Consider the following 20,973-nt stretch of genomic DNA (forward strand, 5'->3'; position numbering starts at 1 on the left):
CGAATATGCAGGATAGAATGTCTAATGACCGAGTGGAAACTAAACAACTATCGGGAAATAACGACTGGAAAGTTGGATTGAGACGGTAACTGATTTTAAATCACATTTATATTTAGGTTTAAGATAGTTCTCTGCTCGTTTCCAGTATTTAAGTTACTTATAGTAATCATAGGTCATGTTGAAATAGTCAATTCCATAGTCAAACCATACAAATTAAGTTAAGAAGAGTTCCCAATGAATATTATTTCCTTAGTATTGCTCCTGAAGATACTATGAGTGTTTTTTCCGCTAAAATCATAAAACAACTGAGCCATAAACATTGCTTCTTTTTCTACCTTACCGCCCACAAAGAGAATCATTTATGTCCCAGCGGAAATGACAGAAGCCCCCTCCCAAGATAGCCCAAGAAAATGTAACAAATTTCGCCGTGCTCCTCATAAAATACCATTTTATCCAGATCTCGGAGGCACAAACAATTGGCAAGGACCGAGCGTCCAGAGGATCCCAAGCAAATTAGGAGGTTAATGAAGAATTTACATTGTTTGCCAAAACGAATTATTATTAAGCATGCACTGGCCGGGGGATTGGGATTGGGATTGGATTCTGGATGTAGATGTGGATGTGGATGTGGACCTCTGCGGTCAACGAGCGGCAGCGACCAATTATATCGCCGAGCTTTGATCTTGCGACTGGTTCTAGGAGCTATCCGTGGACTCCGCGGACTCCGTGGACTGCTCAGGTCCCTGGCCCAGACTATTAAGCATACCGAAAGAAAGTTGCAAAATGTGAAGCAATTGTTCCTGGCATTTGGGCTGCACTTTGTTTTCGGGCCGACACATCTACACAGCGACACCGAAAAGGGGATAGGCCTCTAATTCCCGCTGCACAGACGAGATCAAGCCAAGTTCACCGAATATTCGGCTGGCCGCCAAGATTACGCATTGCGAATAAATCAAATGAAGCGTGTGCTCTGCTCCAAGGAAAGTTCCCCCAATTTAAGACGCATTCAATTAATGTCAGTCGTAAAACGTGCAGAAAGAGCAAAACAGCAAAGAAAACCAAGTCAACACCCAGAAGATTTATAGGGCAAACCGTTTCTTTGTTTCGCCCCTCGCAGAACGCTCCAAAATCCACTTAAGTGCGGCTTGCTGCGGCCAAGCCCCGAATTTCGTCGTTCCACATGTGTGGAGAGGTGTCTGGGCACCAGACCCCAAGCCCCAGACCCCTGCACCCAGATCAGATCCAGGCTTTAACTTCAACCATGAGGCACCGAAAAAACGCTCCAATTTGTCACTTTAGCTTAGGCCTGAGCGGGCAAGATGCAAAAGCTCTGATGCTGGTTGCCCTGCCATAAGGGCTTTGGGTTCATTGGGTACTTTTAAAAGGGAGTCTTCAATAATACTTAAAACTATATTGAAATGGGGCAATTTTAATTTACTAAATAAGCTTCAGGGGGAAAAAGTGATTCAGATTTATGAACTGCTACTACGTACTATGTAAGTTCGCATAGAGAAGGTGACAACATAAATTCAGAGTATCCCCAACTCGTATTGGCCGGTAGATCCCCTTGTTAGCCGCAAAGAGGAGCAAAAGTGAGCCGAGGCAGATCGCACAATTGTTATTAGTATCTTTTTGAGCGAAGCCGCCGCCGACTCGGGCGAAAACTGAAGCACGCGCTCTTAACAAATTAGGCTGCGAATTTATGCGAGTCGCTGGCTGCGGAGGGGAAATGACATCAGAGGCCAAATATGTGCCCCAAAAAGGCGCGGCTCCAAATGGAGTGCAAAGCAGATGAGCGATGGAATGCAGCCGGCATATGGATGAAAGGAAATCTAGATCGCGGTCCGCATCCGACAGATACAGATACACATTCAGATCCAGATACACTTGGGAGCCTTTCGCTTTGGCAAGCCTTGATCGCCGAAAAACGGTGTCCTAAAAAAGGATGTTAGTGTATCCCATGACAGGACGCAAACTAGTTTCCTCTTAAGCAGAACAAATTACTCGACCGATCTGCACCGAGAGTTATGCAAATTCATCGCTGTGTGATTTATCCGGGCTGGGAATGTCTTGAGGTGAGACGAGGCCTGTCCTCGCATAAAGTGAGGCAACTGAAACGGACAGCCCGGTTATTGTCCTTGCAGGATGCCGACGGCTCTTCCCTCGCGTCGACACCTTTATGAAGTGTCAAAGTCAAGGGCCGGGAGCCAGTTCATTAATTTGACATGATCCGTGATCTTGAAACGCTCAAGAGCCGCATTCATACGGGACACTCAAACTCACTCCAATTCGTATTCGCATTCAGTGCTCGCTGTTTATGTACATAATTGTTGCATAATAAACACATTAATCACCGCTGCTTGGCTGGAGTTCCGTGGCAGATGAAAGAGTCCTGTTTTGCAGGGGATGCTTAATGTGTCTGACATTGCTAATGGTTCAAGATGATGTTTTGATGCATTTCGTTTATGTTCCCCTTCCCCCACTTCACAAAAAAAAGCCCAAAAATCTAAGCATCTGCCTTTTTCTCAATCCCTTGAGAAGCATGGAATACGAACGATTGTTGGCATTTAAAGCTTCAGTTTGTAGTAATATAGGATATTGATTGGGTTGATTTATAATGGTTCTTAATGAAATGTATTAAGAGAATTACTTAACTTAACTTAAGGCATTAAATACTAAACAGTAAAAGTATGCAAATGGCATCTAAGTTTTGGTAACAACAATTTTCGAGGAGTATGTACATAGATGAACCATCTTCCATGTATCCTTATATCGCCAATAGTATTGGCAGTAGCTGGGGGGTCGGGGGAAGGAAAGGAGAAGATGACTATGACTTACAGCTACAACAACAGACAGTGGCAAAAATATGTCCATGTTACGTATTCCTCACTCCCTCTCCTTCGCCTGTCCGGCAGCTATCTCTATCTGACTTCATGCAATGCAATTCTAAAAATTGAATTATTCATGGCGATTGTACGACAATCAATTGAAATTGAAATAAAATGCTGCCTGCCAGTTGTTGCCGATGTTGTTGTTGGCGATGTTGTTGCGTCTAAACGCGTTGTTGTTGCAGCGTTTGCTACCGCCTTTGACATGTGCGCAGATCGATTTTTCAGATTTTTTTGGACCGGCTTGGCCTGCGCCCGTTCAATTGAAATTGTGATTTAAAGTATCTGTATCTGGATCGATTTGGCATCGATCGCATGTCGCCAAATGTCTTCAATCCTCGGGCATTCCGGCTTCAAGTCAGCTTCGGAAGATTTGTCGCCTATTTTGTGTGTGCCTCGCAGCGATTTCTTTCGCAGATTCGTCTGGTTTTTTGGCCATGGCCAATTTGTATTTGGCCATGCCAGCGCACAAAACAGACCTGTTCGAGTGTTTGCCAATCTCCGATTGGCTTGACTGGAGTTTTCTCTGAAAATTTGTAGTGGCAAAAAGTCACATTACTGAGTTGATCCTTAAGCTTTATTTAGAAAACTTTAAAATGTAAGTAATAAATATTAATTTAATTTGTGTAAAGCTTAACTAACAACAATATGATCTTGCTCAAAAAAAAATTACTTGATGAAGATTTGATGCATCATTGTCATTCACAATTTCCCAGCGATTTAGTTAACACTTAGGTGAAGTTAAAAAGTATATCTTCCAAAGCTTCTATGGGACACGAAATGCATTTGTGTTAATACAATTTAAATTCGGGACATTCTATCTCCTGAGTACAATTTAAATCCGTCTTGAAAGTAAGCCAACCAACTCTGTTCATAATTAGATTAAAGTTTCTTGCTCTCCGCTTCGTATCGCTTCAAGTGGCCACAATTTGAGGCAGATTGCGCTCTAATAAATATGGGCAGCCATCAAAGCTAATGCCCCAACTCATCACCGAGTTGGGAGATGAGCACGCGAGCAGGCAAGATACGCATGCGCCCGTTGCCAAGGCCCAAACTTAATTAAAAATTTGGAGAGAGCGGAGGGAAGATTTCAGATTGCCCACGAGCAGAAGAAATTTTAATATGACGACCAAATTGCAGCACAGCAGCTCCAGGAGCTGCATCGCCACTTGGCAGATTATGACGACAACTATGCTGACAGGCAGAGCCAGAGGGAACTACTCCAAGAAACTAGCCAGATTCAGTTGCAGTCGCAGTCGGAGTCAGGAGTCTCCGTTCCAGTTCATGGCTAAATGCTTTTGGCTGTGATAAATTACACGTCGTTTTAGAGTGTTGCGCTTCCTTGTTACTCCGTCAAGTGGTGTTGACACGGCCGCGGCGAATGCAGAGTATTAAACGATCTCCTCCGTGGCACTCTTCCTCCGTCCAGTGGTGTTATTAAAATGAAATCATCATCATCACCAAGTGACAGAAGCCGGGAGTCTGAGCCTGAGCCTGAGTCTAAGTCTGAGCTGAGATGAGTTGAGATGGAGGCACAGACAAAGACTGGTCAAATGCCCGGGGATCACTTGAGTGGGCATCTCGGCGCACGAAGGCAGTCATCTGATCATGCTTATGACAGGAGAATTCAATTAGACATATGGAAACGCGTTGATTGTTCCACTGACAATTTTGCGGCTGTTGGCAATCCGTTTTAAGCAGCAAAGTACTAGCATTGATTGTTTTGCTATTGTTATTGAAGTATCGTGTCGAATGTATTTAAATAAACATTTAGCCCATATAAAATTGTTTCCCTGTTAAAAAATCTCAAGCTACATTTAACTTATTTAAAGCTCTCAAGTATTATATAGCTTTAGTGGCAGAAATTTGTTTTTGACCTGAATTCCGCAATGCCCCCAGATAGAATAAACCAATATCTATATGTTTCCCATGCGGTCAACTCCAATCGTAATCCATCCGACAAAGATTCACTTAAAAATATTTAAATATACGAAAGACTTGGGCGACGAACTTGTTTTCTCCATTTTGCGAGCCAAGCCACAAATAACCTCTGATGTTTTCTTGGTTTCTCCCAATGTTTATTTACACTGATCGCCGGGCATTAAGTGCCCACCTCCTTGCCACATTAGTCGTCCAATACGAGTTCAAATGGATGCACATGCACAACGAAGCAAACCAGAGCCAACACTCTCGCGGCCAATACACTCAAATGATAACAGTACCGTGTGTAGTGTCAAACGGGGGTAAAAACACATCAGCCAACAGCCAACCGCATCGACACAATATTCAATGGAAACGAACGAAACGTTTGGAGATCGTGCCGGTCCCAACAGCCAACCACAGTGCAGCTCTCAGAAAATGCGACGCTTTAACATTTCCGGAGAGCGGAGAGTCGCGAGCCCAGCTGGAAACGTACAGCAAACATGTTCGAAGCGAGGTCGGTAGCAGAGTGCACTTGGAGAAAAATGTTAGGACTTTTGCTTGTCTCAAAAGCCTGATGCGTTTTGACTTGTTTCAGTTAGCATTGTAGAAACAAACAACTGCATTTTTTCACGGTACTTACTTCTCAATAATATCTTTAAAGTTAAAAATATATTACATTTCTCCCGGAAAGAACAAATCCTTTTCGGTTAACAGTTCAGTCAACAGATCTTACCGCCATAACATTGCTGTTAAGCTTGCTGAGCGGAGCATGCGCAGCATTCGTCACAGCAGCTGTTTGCCAAACAGGATTTCCTGCAGCGACGGCCGCCGATTAACAGTTAAGTTTCGCCGTGCCCTGCCACTGTTGCAAACGCACACACACAATCTAGCGACGCGTGCGCTTTGTTGTCTTGTTGTCTTGTTGCCGCTGCTGTTGCTGTTAGTGCTGCTGTTCGTGCTGCCGCTGCTGCAGATGCTGCTGCTTCTGCTGCTGCTGGGGTAAGATGATCTTTGAGGCCAGGGCCGCGCGCTGGCAGTTCGAGTCTGTTTGTCGCTAAGAACGACGGCGACGATTTAGTCTCGGATGGACGCTACGCTGCCAAGCACCGTCAGTCAGGCTTTCGCTGCTCTCTCGCTCTCGCAATCGCATTATATCCGACCGATCGCGAAGTTTTTCGGCACTATGTGCGCCACGTGATTGCTGAAATCTCCTTCGAAAGCCGTCGCTATATCATCAGCGATAATTCGGATTTAAGGTGTCATGTGAAGAGTGTGTTTGATATAATCAGTTGATTTCCATTCAAACGTATCCCAGTGTGTGAAGTTAAGAATAAAAAACTTGAAAGATTAACATCTAAAGAGGAAAACAAATAAAAATAGTGAGTTGGTAAAAACATCGAATTTATGCTGTTTTGGAAATATATAATCTGGAAAAGGTAAGAATTTGTTGTATAGGACAAACAAAACATATTAAGTGAATAAATAAAACATTTATTCATTGAATTAATGAGACAACAACAAATTCTGGACACATAAATCAAACGCTAAAACAATAGACAAATTCAAGCAATATATATATTAAAGGCTTAATTAAATAAAAACCATTTTGCATAATTTCCATAAATTTGTAGGATGGTTGAGTTGAATAATTAGCAAATAAAATATTAATACCGATAACAATTACCTTATAAAAACCAAACCAATTCAAGACGGAAATTATACAATGTATTATATTTGTATCAATAATTGAAATAGTTAGTACAAACTGTTTAAATCAAACCAAAAAACCAACAATAAAAATACAGATCTGTTGCGAAGAAAGTGCCCAACTTTCCCCAGCTATCAAGGACCAAGCTTAACTCACATGAGTTCGTACTCACCACTAAGGACGACCAAGGAGAATCAGAAAAAGTGTAATGGCGAAGACAAAAGAAGCTCATTGACATGCTCATTAATAATGTTATTGCCTTTTGTGCGATAAGTGTCAAGAAATTACTACAATAGGGGCTGCGAATGGACAAAGATGGGAGATATTCAAACATTTAATTGTCCAACTGCTGTCGGCAATCAAGCAGAAAAGGGCCAGGGGCAGCCTGAAGCGACTGGATCGTGGATCCTCGATCGCGGAGGATGAAGGATGGAGGATCGCAGATCGAGGATTGCGGAAGCAGACAATTCAAACTAGAGCGTGTGACTGCTGAGTGGATTTGCATACTGCGAATGTCCGTCTCCAGTGGCTGGCAGGGCTAATAATAAAGCATATTACCGGCAATTGTCCGCGAGATAGAAGGCGATTCGGGTGGAGGAAGGGTTTGGGCTTGGGTTTGGGTTAGGGCTTGGACTTGGATTTGGATTGCAGATTGTGTCAATGCTCCGGGGTTCGGTTCAGTGGGCTGTGTTCTTGATTCTTGTTCTATTTTGTAGCGGCTTCAAAATATTTGAGACAATCGTGGTTTGCTTGTTTGAACACCTTTTCTCCCTCTGTTGCCTTTATCAGATTTGGCATTGTCCATCATTTTGTTTGCTTTAAAGGAAACATTTTTTGGGACCTTGTTTATTATTCCTATTGAGAGAAGTCCAACGTTCTGCCCATTTTTTTCCAGCTCTGTCAACAGCGACTTGATGAGCTTGTTGAGAATGTGGCAGCGACCAACTGATCTGGTTCTTATTGTCTAAGCCGCTCTGAACTTGTCCCCATCGAGTTCATCTACAGATCTCCATAGATTAGATCCGAAGAATCATCCACTTGGCTTGCGATCAATATGCAGTTGTAGTTTCTGTAGAAGTTTAGGTTTCTAATTAATTGTCTGTTTCTGCCCAATGTGTAGCATTAATCTTGGCTTAATCGATAAGCCCGACAGCCAAGACCGTTCCTATATCTGGTCTGATCTGTTCGGTTCGATGTACACTCAGAAATGAACAATGGGGATTCTGTTTTTAAATTTGAAAGGAACCTGCAGAGTCAAATATTTCGAATTGGCACAACTCTTGTCTACTCATTGTTTTCCCACAAACCGAACTGGCCATCGGACCTAAGCATTACATTCACCTTAAATTTGGGCTCGGCATGAGGACTTTTAATTAGCTCGAGGCATGGGAATTATGTCCTCCTCCATGACATCTGCTACTTCTATGCGCTGACTTAAAGGGGTCCTAAAGATGCCCCAAGAACAAGACTCTCAAATATGCGCCCGGTTACGTGAATCAGTGGCCTTGGTCGTCGTCGTCGTGATATAGCCAAAAGGATTGAGATGCCGCCTGCGGATAGGGATCTACAAGTTTATAGCTCAAGCGTGCCGCTCAATTGGATTTCAATCGGGTTTCTCAATAAGGATCGAAATGAAATGATTATCTACGGAGTTCAGGTACGGCGAGATGTATTGCAATTTACAGCACCTCTATGCATATTAAGTGCATAAATATTTAGTTTTATGAGTGCTTATTTATGAAAGGAGTGCAGCAGTAATATAGGTTGTTCCCAATGTCGGAGGGTCAATTTTACCCATTTTATGTAATTATAGTCATTTCTCGGCTACCACGATGTTTATGAATACATTTCCCCAATACTCCCCCATTCACAGATTTTCTTTCTGGATAAGTGCCATCTGGCTTACCACTCCAGCTCCACCATGAACTGCGGTTCTGACTCTTTGCGACCCAGAGATGGAAGATCTTCTCGATGATTTTTTTGCTTTCTGAAAAAGTGCACCGCTGTGCCGAAAATTGTCACGGTTTCGCGGTCGATGGCTCGCTCGCTGTGAAGGTGCAAATTTAATGTTTGCCAATTTAGCAGCTCTCTGCTGTCACCTTTGGTGTCCATTAGCGAGCGTTTATATGCAAAGTGCCGAGCATTGGCAGGCCAGCTCCGGATCTGGCAGCCGGCGGGCTTTGGACGGGGCCAACCATTATCACAGAAGCAGCATCACGTAGTGGCAACACCACCTGCTGGGCGCATTTCGCGGATCAGCTCCCTGCCTGCCACTCGCATCCCTGGTCCGGAAAATGTCCAGACTGGGAAAGCTCAGAGGAGCACTCAAGCTGGCTGGCTGTCTGGCATGGGAGGGAGTGAGGGCGTTCTGGGGCAGTTCTGGTTCTTAAAAGGGCCAACGAGAATTACGAAGATGGTGATGGTTACAAAGACGCACGTAAATACTTGATTCTTATTTATGATAACAATACTTAATAATAATAATAATAATAATAAAAATAGTAACATTAATAATAATAATAATAATAATAATAATAATAATAATAATAATAATAATAATAATAATAATAATAATAATAATAATAATAATAATAATAATAATAATAATAATAATAATAATAATAATAATAATAATAATAATAATAATAATAATAATAATAATAATAATAATAATAATAATATAATAATAATAATAATAATAATAATAATAATAATAATAATAATAATAATAAAAATAATAATAATAATAATAATAATAATAATAATAACAATAATAATAATAATAAAAATAGTAACAATAATAATAACAATAGTAATAATAATAATAATAATAATAATAATAATAATAATAATAATAATCATAATAATAATAATAATAAAAATAGTAACAATAATAATAACATTAATAATAATAATAGTAATAATAATAATAATAATAATAATAATAATAATAATAATAATAGTAATAATAATAATAATAATAATAATAATAATAATAATAATAATAACAATAATAATAACAATAATAACAATAATAAGAAAAATAATAACAATAATAATAATAATAATAATAATAATAACATTAATAATAACAATAATAATAATAATAAAATTATTAATAATAACAATAATAATAATAATAATAACAATAACAATAATAAGAAGAATAATAAGATTTAACTATCAAATTTGTATCCGTTTTACTCTAGTTTACTAAATAAATGTTTCTCTCTTTAAAAATATTCTGTATAAATGTAATCTATAATATAGCATGACAACTAACAAGTAAAAATTACATTTAATTTGCTTACCATTTGTTTTTGAATCGCTTGATTATGTACCCCATCGTTCATATAATTTTATTATCCTTGTATTGAACTTCTCGATTTATTAGTTACTATAATATCTCTTAAACAATTGATGTGTTTCTGTTTCTTCATCATTCAATTTTACATTTTTGTGGCTTGTTTAGAGTTTGTAACACTAAACATTTCTTTTGATTTTTGACACTTTTAGTGTGTTAAAATCTTAGCGTAATCCATAATCGTCCATCAAAATGATAGGTATATATAAGGACCAAAACATAATATACTCGTAATGTTCATTTATTACTGCTTTCAATTTGCTTAAGGCAAATACGTTTTTTTAAATGGAACAAAAACGAGCTTATCAAGTTCCGGTATTTGGCAAAAGTATATTTATATATATATATATATATATATATATAACAAAAAAAACTATACAAGTTATGGACGAAGAAGTCTGGCCATTTGTGGCCCGTATTTCCCCAAAGTGGCAGCTAAGGCCTCCATGGAATACATTATTAGCGCACAAATGTGTCTAAGAATTTATATTGTATATCCATGACAAAATTGATCCCTCCCTCGGATTCTTCATGCTCATTAAGTAGTTGACGCAAGATTTGCGCAGATATTTTATTTGCGCTTCGCCGTATCTTTTCTCGCTTGACCTTAGGCTTTATGGGCTGGCAAAACAAGTCACTGTAGTACATTGCATTAGATGTGTGAAAGAGTCTTCCCGGGCAAAGGGAGAGGGGTTCTCGGGCGAACGAGGAGGGAAGACGAGGTGCAGGGTCTTCTGACATTGCCGCGACCGAAACTTTGATGGTGCAAGCCCAAACCGGTCGCTGCATACTTCAATTTCTATCCACGACCTGTAGCGATATAAAAAGGCAAAATTGCGAAAAAAGAATAAAATAAAGAGAAACGCAGTGGGTCATCGGTTATGCATGCTGCTGCTTTGCCGCTGGACTTCTCCTTCCTCCTCTGGTCTGGTGCTTCTTTGCGTGGTTTCGTGGCTCTTCCTATGGACATGGGCATGGCCTCGTCTCGATCTCAGCTGAGCTGATCTCAGCTGAGCTAGCCCGATGATGGCCAATGGTTGCTCCTAGCCTCCTTGCTAGAACACAACCCAAAGAAAGTGCCTGTGGAAATAGGCACCATCAATAACAAGGACAATCGCAAAGAGGTCGCCAGAGCTGGACTTTTCAACTAGGCGCGCATTGCAACACATTGGATGGGATAGTAGCCAAATATTTCTCAAATTATTAATGTGAAATTCACTTAAATTTTGGTATTCACTTAAATTGCGAATTGAGAGTGACAAGTTACAATGACAAACAATTTCAGGAATTTCTTACCGAAACACAAAATGTTTTTATTGTATACTAACACCATCCATAACTTTTTTCCACATTTTAAGGACACCATTTTTATTTATCATTATATTTGTCATTATATTTGTTATTATTCATATTTGTTACTCATAGATTAAAGGGATTAATCAGGATCACTGGCCGAAGTGATCGGCCCATGTTCGTCTGTCCGTCCGTTTTAACGCCTCGATTCCCAGATAGATAAAAGATAGAAAGTTGAGATTAATCATGCAGATTCCAGAGGCATAGACAGCCGAGTTTGTTGTTATGCTGATGTTGTTACGCCTACTCTAACGCCCACAAGCCTCCCAAACTTTTCAAAGAGGTGTTGTTTTTTTAACATTATTATTTGTCTTTCCAATTTCTATCGATAATATGTTGGCAACACCCACTCTTATCCACACATACACCCTAAAACTAAAACGCAGAAATGTTAAAATTTTTTTAATTTTATTTATTTCTTCAATTTGTATCGACTTGCCAAACAAAGTTGAACTTTCTCGTTTGCATCCTACAAGCTGATTAACGGGTATCTGATAGTCGAGAGACTCGACTATAGCGTTCTCTCTTGTTTTATATTGTATCATGTATTTTATACGTTAACTGTTTGTTCATAACTGCAATATTTTTGGTAATAATTATAATTAATCGATGTGAAAGATAAAGCTTTTAAATTTGATGGTATCGAGTATGAAGCAATGATGATAATGATATTTTAAATCAGAAACTATCATTTGCTACCGAATATTACCACTACATCTCGTGGTTCCCATAGCAAAATTCTAAAAATAAATAAAAAATATAATTTCGTTGTTTTTGATCTTAAAGTGTTTTAATTCGGCATATACACCATATTTTGACAATATCGGTTTTAATTTGATCAAAATCAAACGATATAGCTACAAAACAGTCGGAAAATTAATTGAATAAGAAATTTATTTCCTTAGTTATTATTACTACAAGGGTATAAATACTTTTGGTTTTTTTATTACTCGTATTTAATAACTTTAAAGCTCTGACAGCTCTTCAAATGCACTTTTCTGTAATCCTCTTAATGATGACGAATCAAAACATACATAACATTAAACCCTTTCATAATCTGAGACTCTTTCATACAAAAGGACGAACATATATGTAAATACAATATCAGATAAACTTTTAAAAATGAGACCCAGAATATGCAAATCCAGTCGAAATTGAAAGTAATTTAAAATGTTATCCAATATATTAAATGTTTAGATTTATACGCACTTTTTATTTGAATTTGTTCAATATTTCAATCAAATGGATTATTAATTTCTCCTCTTTTTGTTGCAGATGAACCAGCTGTGCAAAGTGTGCGGCGAGCCGGCGGCTGGTTTTCATTTTGGGGCATTTACATGTGAAGGCTGCAAGGTGAGTTCGTTACTATGTGGGAACGGCAACCCAAATCGATATTTTATAGAATTCATTTGTGACAATTGTGAGAAACTGTAGAGATGCGATTTCGCACATTTCGTAGACAAGATGTGCAAAAAATGATCTCGATTTTGGGCTTTACTTTTACACAAAGCAAAATCGAAAACATTATTACTGTAATTAAAATTCAATTCGGTAAATTAATCGATTTTTAATTGACTATAAGTAGATACGTGTTCGCAGAGGCCACAATACACGACTCACCTTCAAGTAGCATGGGAAAAAGTGCAAAATTCAGAGCAGTCCGCAGGGGAAGGGTGATGGATCCATATATAGAGCTAGGTAAGCCCCAAGGCGAACACAATTGTGAACTGCAGTCAATCAAATAAGAATTACATGCGTATTAGATGAGTCAGCGCAATCGCAACAAAAGTCGCAGACACCCATCAAACACCACTCAAAGTTGAACTTCAAAATCAACTGGGGGCAAGTGTTCCAGCTCCAACGTGAGTTGGCACGGCTCCAAAACAAAGGCAGCCAGCTGTTTTACGTTAAATGGAGCACGAAGAGCAGTTTCTTTTTCTTATCTTCACAATACACGCTGTCTCCCAAGTAGTTGGCCAAATTATTGACGCATATCTTGATATTGACGTATCTTCAGCAAGTTCAATGGGTGGAGCACTACATCGACAGGTGCAAATAGGAGCCAACAATGGGGAGAAATGAATAAACAATTCTGAGAGGTGCTAAGTGAATTATCTGATATAGACTTTCTTCAGTTTTCGGCAAGCATTCTCACACGGATTTATAACCGACTAATGAGATAATATTTCTTGGCATTATTTAACTTGATTTAAGTAAGGGCATTATTGGGTGAATAATAAGATTAAGTTAAATCTTACGATCGTCAAATAAAAATAAAAAATTAATCAAAAGAGATCTCAGACGGTCTTGAGACTTTCGACTATCAGATACCCGTTGTGATTTCATATCGTTAGAAATTGACAAGTAAAATAAGTAGTAAAAAAAAAAAAAGTTGGTAAAACGAATAATAAAATGGAAAAAAATGAAAGCATTTTTCAAAAATATGGGTGTGACCGTTCTAATCGATTTTTGAGCGTTTAAATGGGCGTAGAAATCTTCTGAATCAACCTTAAGCAGCGCCTTCGCCTCGAAATGGATCTTATAACTTGAGGTTAACACAGACCGGCGGACGGATCGACTCGCCTAGAGATCCTAATGATATGTAAATTTAATTAAATTTAATTAATAAACTTAATTAATAATAATAATGATAATAAAATTAAATAATAGCGTAACGATTCAACATTTCTTCCTGTTATCATAACAAAAAAGAAGTTACTCAAGTTATATAAAAATTTTTTTCCTCCACAGTCCTTTTTCGGTCGTACTTATAACAATATTGCGGCGATAGCAGGATGTAAGCACAACGGAGATTGCGTGATTAACAAGAAGAACAGAACGGCCTGCAAGGCGTGTCGCCTGCGCAAGTGCCTCCTGGTCGGAATGTCCAAGAGTGGCTCCCGCTACGGTCGCCGGTCCAACTGGTTCAAGATCCACTGCCTGTTGCAGGAGCAGCAGACGACGTCGGGCCTCGGTGGAGGGAGCTCCGTGGGAAGCGGATCAGGCGGCGGAGTGAGCAGTGCGAGTCTGGAGCAGCTGGCACGATTGCAGCAGGCCAGTAACCAGGCGCGGCAAACCTATCAGGACAAGACCAATCCCTGCATCAAGTCAGCCACGGCGACATCACCCAGAATCGAGGGTGCGGCAGTGGGCACGGGAATCGGTGGCGGCGCCTCGCCGTCATTCCTGCAAGCGGCGAAACTCCACCACCAGCGACAGTTAAAGCTCGAGTCCCGCCTCAGCAACACTCCCAGCGATTCAGGAGCATCTTCGGCGGGAGATCCCAATGAAGATGGTGCAACCAGCGTCCTCAGTGGCCAGATCGCAACACCATCATCCACCAACGCCACCAGCCTGCCCAAGCTGGATCTGCGGCATCCGAACTTTCCGGCCACCTCGGAGCCGGATGCTGATATGCAGCGGCAGCGCCACCAGGAGCTGCTCGAGATCTTTCGCAGTCACTCGGAGCCGCTATACAGCTCCTTTGCCCCATTCAGCCATCTGCCGCCACCTGTGCTGCTCGCCGCAGGAGTTCCGCAGCTGCCCATTTTCAAGGATCAGTTTAAGGCTGAGCTGCTGTTTCCGACGACCAACAGTCCGGAGCTCGAAGAGCCCATCGATCTGTCCTTTAGATCCCGAGCAGACCCTGCGAGTCCGATGGCCCACAACTCCAATAGTCCCAGTTTAAGTGAGGCGACCCACTGTTTAGGGGAATCGCCAAACTTCGTCCGAAAGCCCGCGCCCCTTGATCTCACCCTCGTGAGGTCACAAACGTTGACAGGCTGAGATCATCTCGTGATTGCCGGAGAATTCGCTCGAGTGCCAAAATAATTTTGAAAACCATAGGCTTAGGTATGTAAAAAGTATTTTATCAACTTGAGAGATGAGTTAGATGGGTTTCAGGATGATTTGCGGTGACATTACTTTTGCTTACTAGTTGCTTACTTTGGAAGTCCACGTTACTGTTACAATAATAAATAACAAATCAATAAATTATTTAAAAATTGTTGTAATTTCCCACCTACTTGAAACATGAACTACAACAAACATAAGCAAACCCATCGATTCAAAAACAATAAATATTTTAAAATGCCGAAAGACATTAAACATTTTGGTGCCAGAAAAAAAAGATGTACAAATATCCATATTATTATTCATAACTATAGCTCAATGACCTTAAGCAACCTTAAAATAATTAAGTTTATTAACTTGATATATGTATAATACAATACTTAGCCCAATTTACTTTGCTTTTATTTTCATTGTTTTCTTAACTTATATATAGGAATTCTTTAAGACTCAGATAGGGCATATTAATTTAGAGTGTTGTTCTCGTATTAACCTTATGTTTGTTTTATTATTTTTAAATTATTTATTTTCTTAGAAAGTTAAGAATATTAAAGTGTAAATGAGGAAACAAATAAAAATGTGTAGAAAAGAACCAAAATTGTATTGTTTCTTATTAGCTTCAGTAGTCGGTCTTCTGTGTTGTTTTGACCCACAAACTTCCAATGAAAAATCTGTACATTACTTCCCTGACGTAAAAAGCTTCATTCCATTGACACATGAGCAATCTTTTCCTGCCCATCTACAGAAGAAATTTGTTCAGCATACATGTACTTTTCAACATATATATATGTACGTTCAATTCAACTGTCACTCCGTCTGTGTTTATGTGTATATCCATCAAGATGGAGCAGAAAGTCCTGGCCAGTCAATGCGTTATTCATTACGTAACAGTGCGGACTGACATATTCCCAAATGTCAGGCTACCTAGATGTTGACTATATAAATGTAATTATGACAAGCCAAGACAGATGACACAAGTTTATATCAGCGCAACGGGAGGGCTCCGGCTGGAACCGGAAAAAACAAATGACTTAGGAAACGAACGCGCGTGTATTTCATACCGAAGAAGTAGTGCATGTAAGTATATCAACAGAGTGAATTAACTACGTTATTGGATAGAAATGCAAATCCAGTCATATTTAAAATGCAATAGCAATGAAATACACTGCGAACTCTAACCAAAACAAATGACTAAGGAAGCGAACTCTAAGTATTGTTCGTCGAATCAGCGAATAAGATGCGCTGTTCACCCAAGGTTGATGTCATATTGATTATATACCACCCTTGTAAGCGAGGCATACCACGAAAAGGCCATCTCATATAGGCGGCCGTCTACCCATCTTTGCTGATTTATGCACCTTAAACACATCATTCCACTTACGCTTGGCCATCACTCACACTCCGAGGCGTGCATATATACGAAGACATAACTCTTGATTGGCTGTGAAACTCTCGAATGGCAATTCACACGTCTATCCGGTAGGTGTACGTCTACATCGGTGTGTTCGGGAGAGTATTATTGGGAACACGCCCCCCGAGAGCAGCACACAAAGTGAGATACAAAGCTGAATAATCGCACGACACACGCACAATTAGCCGCGCAAACAGTAGCTGCTAAGCAGAAATAATACCCCCAGCGAATTGCAGGGGATCCAAGATCCAAGGCGGGTGGATCAAAATTGGAGACTGCAGATCGTGAGCATGAAACATCGACTCGCGTGCTCAATATGCTTTTAAAATGCATTTATGCACGGTGATGGGGAATGGGGCGCCGAGATACAAGTAGCCACTGGTGTAGATGCTTGTTGCAGATACTTTCGCAATGAGTTTTATTGGTGTCGCTCGATAGAGATCTACGGATCTCGGGAAAGCGTCTGGCATGAAGGGATAACGATAAGGTAAACGAAATCCATGGAAGCGCCTTAAATCGGCCAAAAGCAAGAGACCACCCAAATTTATGTAATACAATACCTGCTTCAATAATAATCATAACATTTGAGTCGATTTACGACGGCTGAACTTGAAGCATTCAATAAAATGAAAAAATAAATAAATCTATGGCACAGGGAGAAAATGAAATCAGTTTACAATCCGATACAGACTCAGCGGGCGAGCATTTACAAACAATGAAATTCAATGCAATAATTCAAGATTCAATTGAATTTTAAGTACGCCCAGCGCCGAGCTTCCTTTTGTATAACTAGAAACTGACGATAAGCTGAGGCCAAGCGACTGTCAGTCACTCAGTCAGTCAGTCGGTCAGTTAGGCAGTCAGTCAGTGCCGCCGACGGCAATCCATCTCATCCCAGATCGACTGTCTGTGTGTCGCGCACGCGCATAAACTTCCCACTGAGCCATTTGGCCTGAAGGAGAGAATTGGGCCCAAAACCGAGTCAGTTATTGGTAGCAGCTAAGCTAGTGGGCCACACATTTGGGGACTGAGTTTAATAAAATATCCTAGGAAGTGCTGAAATCGGTGGGAGGAATATCATGCGATGGGCACAGTTGGAAATCAGTAGCTTCCTAACAAAATTCTTGATTCGAAAAAGCCCAATTATTATTCTATTTCACTATACACACTTTCATATCATTTCATTTAATCATGGTTGTAATAATGCTCAATTTAGTATCGTAGATCCCATGAGTAAGGAGTATCAACAGTATTATGGAAATAAATGTATATATAATTAATATTTTAATTGGTTGCTAATTTGTGTTAAGATGCCAAATAAAGATGCTCTGAAAGATCCGCTTAGCAGCATTACAGTCCGAGATCACCAACAAGACGATGTATCGTTCAGAGTTGTCAATAAAAATCAATTGCAATTTTATTGCCACAGAAGGCAACTCCTGCATACAAAGTACTCGATATGCCTCACACTCGAATGATCTTCAGGCTTTGGAGATACCAAGCAATTTAATGCCTTTTGGTAGCTCAAGTAAATACAAAATTGAGACTTTTAAGAGTTGTGAGCCAACTTAGGCACCATCACCAATCAGGGCATGATATGGAAAATAAGGAGAACGCAGTCAAACAAATATATGTACATATGTATATATTTTAATAATGCCATTATCTTCATCACCTAAAGTAAAAGTAAGCATAGTTAATTTAACCACTCTTATGAATACCTTTGGCCACAATCTTATTTCCGAATGTTACAGAATTCTCTGAGGCTTATAATAATGTACAACTAAAACTTAAGTTAACTACTAATTTTGTACTTAATTGTTATTAATTGCCGAACGATTTATAATGCGTTATGAATAAAAACAATGTACGTATTTTTTTTGTTTAATAATTCTTATGATAGATCATATAATGGTTTGATCCAGCCCCGTTCTATCTTATATAATACACAGTATACACTACCTGCAAAAACAAAGAACATCTTTAGAAAAATTGTATGCAGGTTGCTTTAGATCTGAAAGACTTGTTTGCGTAGAAACGGACGTAAGGACATACGGACATAGCTATGTATGTGGACTCGGCTGTTGGTACTGATCAAGAATATATATTCTTAACGAATGTCTCCTTTGCACACTTCAGTATTAAATTAAAATATTTTTTTAAAGAGTATACAAGAAAAATCGGTATATCCTAGAATAACCTACATATACTTAAGATGAATTCCACTAAATGAATAAGGATTATTCCGCTAAAAAAAATAAGAGAGTAATTCAATCACGACTTAAAGTCCAGCTCCTGTTCCGATTTCCCCGTCCCGGATTTAAGTGACCCAATTGCACAGGCCAATACAATAAAAACAAAAGCAAAACAATATTAATTCAATTCTGAGCCGACTGATGCTGCAGGCACCTCAAAGTTAAAAAATGCGTAGCACGTGCGTTCAGAAATTCGGCCGAGAAAAAAGGAAACTGGCTCCATAAATTCAACTTTGTCGTATGTATGGCTGTACGTTCATATGAGTACGTCACTTTAAACATCTGCCTTCGTTTCCTTTAACTCTTAAATTTAATTTTCATCCAGCTGTAATAACTATCAATTTATTATTCCCATAACTTGTAGGTTTAATGGGTATACGTAAGTCGAGCCTAAAAAAGAGGATTGTAGTTGTTTAAATTTGAAAATAAATATTTTATATAAGAAGATTGATACATATATCATATATTTTAGAACTAACCAGGAAAATGACGTTTTCCTAATACTAAAATTATACTTGAACTTGTAGATGTATTAAAACATGTTCACATCATAGCCCACACAGTTAATATGTTCTCAGTTTTTTACAATCTTGCGCTTTTGATTTGCAATGACTTCCAAAAAAATTAAAGGTCGTGACTATTGTACGAATCACCCTAATATTTTCGCAACTGGTATTTTTCTCCGCTCCGCAATCGGTAACATCATGCGAGTCGGCATAAATTCGCCGGCAGCTGAGCAAGATGTATACCGTGAGCTCGCAGAAAAGGTCCTGGACATTCGCCAATGAGGGCCAGCTCATGGATTTCCGCGTGGAGCAGAACAGCAAGTACATCGAGTTGCACGAGGAGGAGGCGCAGGGTCGCGACCTCAATGAGCACTTTCTCACGTCGGCGGAGGAGCGCCTGTTGCTGAAGCAGTACGAGATCTACCTGTTCGACTTCTGCCGCCGCTTCGAACCGCCGATGCCCAAGTGCGTGGTGGGCACGGCCTTCCACTACTTCAAGCGGTTCTATCTGAACAACTCCCCCATGGACTATCACCCCAAGGAGATTCTGTAGGAACGCTCATCTGAGAGCAGCCAACACCAAGCTGAAAAGCAAAACATTCTAAAAATGTATAAACCTTTTCAGAGCCACATGTGTGTTCGTTGCCTGCAAAGTGGAGGAGTTCAACGTGTCCATCAACCAGTTCGTGAACAACATCAAGGGCGACAGGAACAAGGCCACAGACATAGTGTTGTCCAATGAATTACTGCTGATTGGACAGCTCAACTACTACCTCACCATACACAATCCGTTCAGACCCATCGAGGGCTTCCTGATAGATATAAAAGTGCGACATATATTCACCTTTGCACTCCAGATCGTTTCGTTCATTTTGGTTTGTTTCAGACTCGCAGCAATATGCAGAATCCAGATCGTCTGCGGCCACACATTGATAGTTTTCTCGATTCCACATACTACTCGGATGCCTGTCTTCTGCATACGCCTTCGCAAATTGCATTGGCTGCCGTCCTCCACGCGGCCAGCAGAGAGCAAGAGAATCTCGATAGTTATGTGACGGATCTTCTCTTTGTCTCCGCCAGAGAGAAGCTACCCGGACTCATAGATGCCGTGCGAAGTAAGTTTGTGCTGTGAGATGGTGCACCCAAGCGCTACATTCCTTTTCCCCGACAGAAATTCGCATAATGGTGAAGCAATATCAGCAGCCCGATCGGGAAAAGGTCAAGGCCATCGAGAAGAAGTTGGACAAGTGCCGAAATCAAGCCAATAACCCTGATAGCGAACTGTAAGACGGCCTAATTTGTTCATGAATTCCGTGTATAATAACCCTTATACTTTAAAAGCTATAAGGAGCGCCTACGCCGATTGTACACCGATGAGGATGACATGCCCGCCGAAGATGCCTCATTCCACATTGCAGATGTGAGCTCGGACACATCTGCTATGAACATCAGCCAATAGACTTATTTTATTTATTTAAATGATGGGAGGATGTACTACTTCGTGGATCGATATTAAAGCATTTTGTAATTTACCATTGCTTGATTGTTAAAATGTATGTGTTTAGTGTTAGTGTACTAAACAAAGTTGGATTAAGTACTTCACTTTTCCAATATATTAAATATTACAAACAAATTTAAACCCCTTTTGAAAATCTGCTAAGCGCTGATTGGCGATATTTCGTTCGCAGCCAACGGCCACACTGCGCCCCAAGAAAA

The 20,973-nt window shown here is 39.9% G+C and overlaps 2 protein-coding genes across 3 annotated transcripts; both read left to right on the plus strand.

Annotated features, from left to right (window-relative positions):
- Window positions 1-5,867: 5,867 nt before the first annotated feature.
- LOC116801223 (protein embryonic gonad) lies at window positions 5,868-15,673 on the plus strand. 2 transcript variants are annotated; one of them, XM_032719426.1, is made up of 3 exons: window positions 5,868-6,247; window positions 12,512-12,589; window positions 13,988-15,673. In XM_032719426.1, the coding sequence occupies exons 2-3, from the start codon at window positions 12,512-12,514 to the stop codon at window positions 15,020-15,022; spliced, it is 1,113 nt and encodes a 370-aa protein (XP_032575317.1). In that variant the 5' UTR covers window positions 5,868-6,247; the 3' UTR covers window positions 15,023-15,673. The 2 variants fall into 2 exon arrangements, with proteins under 2 accessions (XP_032575317.1, XP_032575318.1); XM_032719427.1 differs by having other exon boundaries at window positions 5,868-6,190.
- A 3,779-nt stretch (window positions 15,674-19,452) lies between these two features.
- LOC6616512 (cyclin-H) lies at window positions 19,453-20,809 on the plus strand. The gene is made up of 5 exons (XM_002040836.2): window positions 19,453-19,806; window positions 19,883-20,084; window positions 20,144-20,372; window positions 20,429-20,540; window positions 20,599-20,809. Exons 1-5 carry the CDS (start codon window positions 19,493-19,495, stop codon window positions 20,714-20,716), a joined length of 975 nt encoding a protein of 324 aa, XP_002040872.1. The 5' UTR covers window positions 19,453-19,492; the 3' UTR covers window positions 20,717-20,809.
- The last annotated feature ends 164 nt before the right edge of the window (window positions 20,810-20,973 follow it).

Source organism: Drosophila sechellia, chromosome 3L (assembly GCF_004382195.2).
Source record: "Drosophila sechellia strain sech25 chromosome 3L, ASM438219v1, whole genome shotgun sequence".
Taxonomy (NCBI): Eukaryota; Metazoa; Arthropoda; class Insecta; order Diptera; family Drosophilidae; genus Drosophila; species Drosophila sechellia.